This window comes from Chelon labrosus (assembly GCF_963514085.1).
Source record: "Chelon labrosus genome assembly, chromosome: 4".
In the NCBI taxonomy this organism is placed as follows: Eukaryota; Metazoa; Chordata; class Actinopteri; order Mugiliformes; family Mugilidae; genus Chelon; species Chelon labrosus.
Genome location: NC_140340.1, coordinates 24,447,450 through 24,456,184, shown reverse-complemented (window position 1 = coordinate 24,456,184; position 8,735 = coordinate 24,447,450). Strand labels below are relative to the sequence as shown.

General features: G+C 40.1%; 1 protein-coding gene across 1 annotated transcript; it reads left to right on the top strand.

Moving 5' to 3' along the window:
- The first annotated feature begins 487 nt into the window (after positions 1–487).
- On the top strand, positions 488–7,300 carry camkvb (CaM kinase-like vesicle-associated b). The gene is made up of 10 exons (XM_084543225.1): positions 488–818; positions 917–1,048; positions 3,103–3,177; positions 3,808–3,946; positions 4,985–5,105; positions 5,205–5,280; positions 5,463–5,599; positions 5,784–5,862; positions 6,489–6,576; positions 6,730–7,300. Exons 1-10 carry the CDS (start codon positions 724–726, stop codon positions 7,069–7,071), a joined length of 1,284 nt encoding a protein of 427 aa, XP_084399351.1. The 5' UTR covers positions 488–723; the 3' UTR covers positions 7,072–7,300.
- Positions 7,301–8,735: the final 1,435 nt, after the last annotated feature.

Below are 8,735 nucleotides of genomic sequence, written 5' to 3'. Positions count from 1 at the left end.
GAAAATAAAACCTCTAATTCTCAGTAGGAGAAAAACAATCGCAGGCTCTCTGCTGTCAGAGAGAGGCACACGGAGAAGCTGCACCGCAATTAGGCGTTCAAGTGCTGATGCAGGACTCGTAAAGTGCTTTAATACCTCTTGGAGTCCTGGGGTGATCTGCCTTTAATTGCTGGCTCCCTTTCTTGATTGGAAACGCTTCACTTGTTGCTGTGGTGGCCTCGCCGAGTTCTCCCTTCATATTAGTTACTGCTCCCTCTGCCCCCTGACCTCTGTGGCTTGTAACTTCCAGCCCTCAGGAAAGTACATTCAGCCCAGACTTTTACTTTTATAAGCTGTAAGAGGATAGCACAGAGCTAAGAATGTGCAGGAGATACATATCTCCATGGATTTTTAATTAATGCAGGTTCATGAAAAGCTCTCTTACAGTAAGTTAAGTGAAACAACCTGCTGCACTAATTCTGCCTCTGGTGGCTCTTTAGCTCTCACACTTTTGAAAAGCTTTCTCAGCATTGCTGGAGTAATTCTCTGTGACAGAGGGAGGGCCACGTTTTTGCCAAGTCATCAGCCAGTGTAATATTACAGCACAGTGTGAGGCCAAATTGAAGAAATAATCATTAAGCAGGTGGGACACCTTGACAGATTGATGGAAGCATTGTCTCTGTCTTCTTATTGATCTAATTCTGTCTCTCCTCTGTCTCTTTTCCTCAGGAGTCAGGAGTGGCCATGCCGTTTGGCTGTTTAACAATCGGGGAAAAGAAGGATTACAACAATCCTTCGGATGTGACAGATAAATATGACCTCGGTCAGATTGTTAAGTCGTGAGTATCTCAACAGACTGCTGTCAACATATATATATAGCTTATATATATATATATATATATATACGACTAAAGTGCCATTGAATTCTTCTTTTCAGGGAGGAGTTCTGTGAGATTTTCAGGGCCAAGGACAAAACTACAATGAAAATGTATACATGTAAAAAGTTCCTGAAAAAGGATGGGAGGAAAGTCCGCAAGGCTGCCAAAAATGAGATCATCATCCTAAAAATGTGAGTTGTCCATTGTGCTAATGATTTCCTTCCAACATTTCATCCTCTAAAATACTAATTTCACTTGAATGAAATGTTCTAACTGATAAAAAGTAAAAGTGAACCTAATTTTGCTGAGTGATCACACACTATTTTAAGAGCCTTGTTTGTCTGAGACTTTTATTTTCTGTCAGTGTCTCACTCATTATCTAACTCCCTAGTAAAACCAACATTAGCATAATCAGGGCTTATTTGTTGCACAAAGCAGTGAAGGAAGATAAGATTACACTTCGGACACCTCAATAACAGGGCTCTGCACTGCTCCCGCTTTTCATGCTCTAATCACCAATGCGAGGGTCGAGAGAAAGATCAAATGTGATGACATTGTCAAAGACTGTGAGCAATTTCTAGCCAAACATCAAAACACTGTTTTGAATATAAAATCCTTTAATGCAGGCATCAGAAATGAAAAGAAAGACTCATTCAGTTATTATTACGTCTTTTAATGTATTTAAAAAAAAAAATTTTCACTGTAGAATAAACCAAAAAAGTGTGGGTATATGTTTCACATTTTATATATTGTTCATGTGCCAAGAGTTGAGAGCTGTGTTTACATTCATCTGATGAAGGAGGAAAATTCCTCTGCGCTCACCTTAAATCTCAGTTTAACAGTTTAACACATGTAGCATCACAACTGGTTGGGAAGCGAATCCCGGTCCAATATGTGACAGAAGATTTTTGGCTGTCCCAGATGAAAGACAATTAGAATCTTAGTGACCAAAAGTGTCTGTCGTAATGGACTTGCCATGCAAAAGATAACTGGTGGACAGTTCTGTGAGGAGGTCAGAAATGTGCAATGAACATCTCAAAGTGTGATAGTTACTGGGCTCTTTTCCTTGCCATCTGCTTCAGATTTTTCTTTTCATATACATAGAGTCAAGTGTTTAATTGTTGCTTACCCTTGTTTTTACCTCCATAACGGCAGAAATGGATGACACATGCTATTTGCTTGTATATTTCTTCCAATTTGCATCATAGTTTAGTAGATATTACAACTGCACACCCCAAATATCTCACATGCATTCTTTATTAGCTCATCGTCTCATAATGTGGCTTAAAATAAACCTAAAAAATTGCTGAAATCTTACAGCCTCGAGGGCCTTCATATAAGTGATGTGGAAACACGAGGATGAAGAGAAGTAAGAGATATCGTGTGTCGAGCAGTTACACTTATGAACTCGGGAATATTTGCACATTTATAAATTCTTGAAGCAATAACAATAACAACAGAGAAGGAATGGAGAAATCTCTTCTTTTTTTCTGAGAGAGAGCATTATCACAAGGCAATGCAAAACAGACTCAGACCCAGTGCTTCTGTCTTTGAGTAACTGGTACATTAAGGCAATCGACTCTGTGGCCAGAATCTCTTCCCTTGCTACCAGCTGGACTACATTAATTTTCTGCTAATTATTTCATAATGCCAACTTTAAATGCAACATTATATAAAGCACACTGTTTAATCTATTATTAATCAACATAATGGAAAAATGTACCTGCACTACTTCATAATTCAAAACCTCATGATTTCTGTTCCTGATGAATCAGACATGGAAATGACAGTTATGAAACACTTCACCTGTCAGTGGTGACGCACAGCGATAATTATGCATTAATGTCCTAAATTTCAGTGTTCCGTTCGTTAAAAAAATAGAGAGAATTTCAATGAATGGGGAAGCAATTTACAGCACAGCTTCTGTCCTTTTCACACTGTTCCTCAATGAGTACAAGTTTAAAAAAAAAACAATCGTATAGGAAAAGGCAGGGCTGAAGTTTCTTGTCTGGTGCTGTGGATATTGAGAGCATGGTCAGCTGCTCAGCACCATGCTGCTGTATAGTTGTCTTTAAAGCCTATATGAACACATCAGATCACATGAATCTGCTCATAAATGGATGCACCATTTAACATGTAGATGTGACTACTGAAGGAAATGCATGTCTTCCATCCCTGCTCGTATACTGTATGACTCATGACTTCATCTTTTGTCTGTCTTATGGTTTCTGACAATTCTCCTCAGGGTGAAGCATCCCAATATTCTCCAGCTGGTGGATGTCTTCGAGACCAAAAAGGAATACTTCCTCTTCCTTGAACTGTAAGTTCAAATGTCTGTGCTGGGGGGGAGGGGGGCAGGATCTCTGCTTGTCTTTGCAACAACTCAGGCGTGAGCTGCATCTGTTGATAATACACTCGTGGGGACTGGGCCATAGCCCAAGGCTCTGTAGATATGAGTTCTGAGCTCCACTCATTTGGTATTCAGATATGAGCATTGCTTGCTGCTACTTTTTCATCAGCATGTGTTCCTGGGGAATCTGATGCATTTCATTAGAATTGTTAAATGTAGAATACTTGCATCCGCCTTTGAGAACACTTGATTTGTGTGCTTAGGAAGTCTGGGGTAAGCTAATTATATTCATCATTTCCCTATGTAATCTTGTCAAAGGACATTATCCTTGAAATGTCAACATTTTAATGCCTTTGTTTTTATTTGTGAACAATTGATAGTACAGTAGACAGAAAAAAAAAGGAGAGAATGACGCAAAGGATCTCAGTAAGATTTAAACTAACAACATTGCATTGTACGCCACTCGTTCATTTGGGTGCTTCATTATGATTTCATTTTAACACCTTAAACACCAAAGACGGCCTTCAAGCTTTTCAAAATCAAGAGAAAGTTGAAATCTTCCAGTACATTCCTAAATTTACTGGAATTCCCTTTCCACAGTGCAACCGGCAGGGAGGTGTTTGATTGGATCCTGGATCAAGGCTACTACTCAGAGCGGGACACCAGCAACGTGGTGCGCCAAGTGTTGGAGGCCGTCGCCTACCTCCACTCCCTGCGCATCGTTCACAGGAACCTCAAGGTAACTTGCTTTGATAGCACAGCTCTTTGAACATACAGATCAGTCTGTGCTGCGAAGAAATAATCCAGACACCAATAGTGTGGTGGTGTCACAACATCCAAGAGATCCTGTACAATCAAAATATGCTGAAAATATATAACCACTAAAACACACGCTGTTTTCAGCTGCTCCAACAATAACTCTCAACTTTGAAAATAAAAACCCATTATGGACTCTGTTGGGAAAAACTACCTGCCTACATATTCAACATGCGTCATCTCATGACAGCTGCCTGCAGTGTGCTGTTGTCGGCCGATCTCTTGCCATACTAATCAATATCCACTTTTATAATGTGTTTCAGATTTTAAATAAATATTGTAAATCATCTAATTACAGTGTCATAAAGTATAGGTTTCAGATTTGAACTAGCAAATTATATCACCCTTGGATTACACTCTCAAATAGAAGCATACAGTATAATGTGATTTCTGTCAGCCATAATAATCTGTTCAGATCCTTGTCGCATTATTATTATTGGTATCCCTAAAGAGCACAACATCCAGTCAAAAAGTTGTCAGTTTGTTCATACTTATCAAGGTATTATTCAAAAATGAGATTTCATACTGCCTAATTTGACAAAATAAACTGTTAAGATAATAAATCAATAAATAAAAATAATATAAAGCATTACTACTAGGAGATCAAGAACATTTTAGCCAAGTTACCCTGTTTGAGGTCTGTCAGTAGTAAAGATTCAGATATGTAAGACACGTCCCATGGAAAGCTATGAAATCTTTACAACCTATAGGGCATAAAAAAATAATTCCTAATCAGTCACTTTAAATATAATGCCATCATCACATCAGAATATGAAATGTGCAATACTAGCATACTCAATTTACATGCTTAAAAATGTGACCACTTACATTCTTAGCATGATAGTATGCCAGCAAGCTGCTCTAATGATAATTAAACTTTTACTCCTATTCTTATTACACTGTTGCCCATAAATTTCTTTAAACAAATACTACATCATCTGTCGTATTTCAATTCCCATAGTTGGAGAACTTGGTTTACTACAACCGCCTGAAGCACTCTAAAATAGTCATCAGTGACTTCCATCTGGCCAAGCTGGAGAACGGACTAATCAAAGACCCTTGTGGTACACCAGAGTACCTGGGTGAGAATATTAAAATTAACTAATTCCATGTCACGTGGCTGCTTGTTGTGGCTCACAAACATGCAGACATTATGGTGAAGTTTCTGTTCTCTTGTGCAGCTCCGGAGGTGGTTGGCAGGCAGCGATACGGCAGGCCTGTGGACTGCTGGGCAACAGGTGTCATCATGTACATACTGTAAGTTGCATGAGACATAACGGGTGAAAATGAGTACTCTCATTACTGGATAGGACATTTCTTTAAAGCTTCACACCTCATTTGTTGATCTCTTACGACCTGTTGCATTGTGGGCTTGTTAAAAAATGCTACGTTTTCTGACAACTGATTTTTTTTCCTTTCTATTTTTTTTTTCCTCTCAGGCTGTCAGGAAACCCTCCTTTCTATGATGAAACAGATGAAGATGATTATGAAAACCATGACAAGAACTTGTTCCGAAAGATCCTGGCAGGCGATTATGAGTTTGACTCTCCATACTGGGATGAAATCTCTGATTCAGGTACTTTAAAGATAACGTTACCATCTTGAAGGAACACACTGACAGCTTGCTGGGTAAACATTTCAAGTTTGGAGAGTTTTCCCCTCTTCTTGTCTTTGGAGGGTTCTTAAACATGTCTTAGTTTGGTCCCTTAAATCCTTTTTTTGGGGTGGTGAGTTTCCTCTGTATGACTTTTCTTTGACAGCCAAGAGTCTGGTTGCTCGTTTGATGGAGGTGGATCAAGACCAGAGGCTGACAGCCCAGGAGGCTATAAACCATGAATGGTAGGTGGAAGAGTTTTGATATATTGTGCAGACCATTTAAACCATGGTCAGACCATGGTCAGAGCAGTGTGATCAGACTGTATTAATATGACCAGAAAGGCTGCTTAAAGGCAGACTTCCTAGACTGTTCCTGGTTTGAAGAAACATCTCTTAAAAATTTCAGGCGAATCACTGTCCTTTAATACATGCTTAGCATTGTTTAGACTTTTAGTAGCCATGCCAACAGTGTGACGCTAGGTGTCATTATAAGGATAATAACATTACCATGTTGTTTAGTTAAAACATGTTAGCAATTTTACAATTTCTCATGTTGCAGAGTGGAAGACATTTGAATGAGTGGTACTTTGCTCCCAACGCACATATTCATCACTTTTTCAGTGACTGTGGGCACTGCTTAGTTTTATTTGATAGATGCACTTGCAGTAGTCCATGAATTATGAACATGAATTGACTGTCAATGACAAAAACAAGAGCTTAAAGGTTAATCTGTCCTTGCAAAAGTTTGCTAGTCAATAAATTGAACAACAAATGGACTAAAAGTGTGTGCAGCAGCCAATGGCATCCAAAGATTGGTGAAGCACAAAGCTCTGTTGAGAAGTTGTTTTTCTTGGTATTTTGTGCTACAGGATCTCTGGTGGTGCAGCTTCAGATAAGAACATCAAGGAAAATGTGTGCGCACAAATAGAGAAGAACTTTGCCAGAGCTAAATGGAAGGTGAGCCCTTTTGTTGTCTCTTTCAGGAACTTGTTCTTTACAATTACAGCAGTATGGTGGCACTATGTTGTGTAACTGTGAGTTCAGACAGTCTGGTAAGAGTGTCTGCATAAGTTAAAGCTCCTTTTTGAGTTTGGTCTTTCTCTCCAACAGAAAGCTGTGCGGGTCACCACCATAATGAAGCGACTGAGAGCACCCGAGCATAGTCCTGCAGCCGGCGCTCCTGCAGCCGGCGCCCCTGCAGCGCCCCAAGCTGCCACTGACCCTGCCGCCCCTTCATCTGCAGCCACAACTGAGGGCTCCTCCGGTGTGGTCACAGACCTCCCCGTCGGAACAGTGATAAACCAGCCGGCAGCAGAGCCCGGAGCCGGGGTGGCAGCCCCAGCTGAAGAGCCACAGCAGCCGAGTCCAGCACCGGAGGGGGCTGAGCCCACATCGCGTTGCAACGGGGAAGCTCTTCACACATCTGCCGAGGCTGGTGATGAGCAGGGTTAAACCCCACCCACACTCCTGTGTGACTCCTGCAGTCCCCACCAACTACTACACACTGTACATTAGCTGCTAGCATGGTGACACTGACTGGCTTCTCTCTCACTTGCAGCATTAGTATCATCTCATGGAAGCTGTGTGCTACCTTTCCTGAGTGCTGCCTTGCATTGGCTGTATTTTTACATGCATTGTGTTTTTTCCCTGTCACTGACCCTGCGGTGTATGTCAAATTATATAAACCACTTCCATCTCCTCAAATTTGAGTTTTAGGGGCAAAATGTGTTCGCTGTCAAGCTGTGGCTCACAGTTCAAAACTTCTTCCTGATTCCTCCTGCAGTGATGAGAGAATATTGGAAGATATAATTGTGCTGAAAACAGCTTTGATTCCTTTTTAATGAGCCAACTTGGGAAACTTCTCTCTGCCAGTCTTACATTTACAGTATTTGTTCCTAGAATCAGTAGAAAAGTTTCACTCCAGAAATTCTTACCATGTATCATAATATTCAGTAAGTGCTGGCAGAGAAGATAACACATTCACACAGACCATACGGTTATCTTTAATATCTGTTACTGTCTGCACTAACCAGTTATTGTGCATTAAACAATGCTGAGATTGATGACTGGGAGTTTTTAAGCCCAGTACTGTAATTTGAACAAGGCAGCTTCACACACGAGCGCACACAAACACTATGTTCCTTTGCAAAGTTCCTGCTCAGGAAAGAACCTCATAGCTCTGTGTAAAGATTCTGTATATAGAGACCTTTGTAGAAGTAGCCAAAACAGCATGCATTCTCACTTTTTGCTGTTCATTCTACATTTACACCCACTTTGATAAAGATGCGTTACTGCCAACCCCGTCTTATCACAGGCCACAGCACTAGCCCCTTGCCGCAAGTCACGCTGAGGCTAACGTTCTTTTCAAAAGCATACTATACAATACGCTGTCTTCTGCTACCTTTCATTTAGCACCACTGCTCTTAATGCGAGTTATATGAACAACACAGTTTCAGTTTTCATTACATAGCAGTTCTATGCATCTGAATTATTTTGTAGCTTTCCTTTTTTTTTAGACAAATCACATCACACGTCGTGACCATTCATGACATCTTTGTCCAACACTTGACAGGTGTTTGTCTTTTAGTTTGTTTCTCTAGTCCTAGAACTTAAATTTAATCTTGACATTCGTGTCGACTCAAATCTCAAATGCCGCTCATGTCTTAATATTTGGTAGAAACTGTAAAAACAAAACGTGCATTAACTGACCACATGCGGCTTTCAAGCGGAGACATGCGCCATTTTGACTTTGGGGTAGGTAACTAGAGTTGTCATCACTGACTCAGCTTTGTTAACCTGTATTGTAGTGAAATAAATGTATGAGGCATACTTTTAACTTATTTTTAATAACTTATTTTATCTGATTTATTTATTATTTATTTAGATATATTCATATCTTTTTGGCATTATTCGATTGTTTTCAGCTCTTTCAGTCATTTGATTCTGTTGTAGATTTCCAACTTTTACTTGATGAACAGTAATAACACATCTATCCCTTCTTTTCACTGGTCCCCTCTAGCGTTAATAATGAGCTATGGAAGGAGATCTCTGTAATCACTCTAGAGGAAATGAGCAATATTCGACTGGCTGCAGAAACTGTGATTCCTGGTGTCCTT

Coding starts and splice junctions, on each gene's coding strand:
- camkvb (XM_084543225.1), top strand. CDS start 724: ATGCCGTTTGGCTGTTTAACAATCGGGGAAAAGAAGGATTACAACAAT. Junction 819..916: donor CTCGGTCAGATTGTTAAGTC/GTGAGTATCTCA, acceptor TCTTCTTTTCAG/GGAGGAGTTCTGTGAGATTT. Junction 5,600..5,783: donor GGATGAAATCTCTGATTCAG/GTACTTTAAAGA, acceptor TTTCTTTGACAG/CCAAGAGTCTGGTTGCTCGT.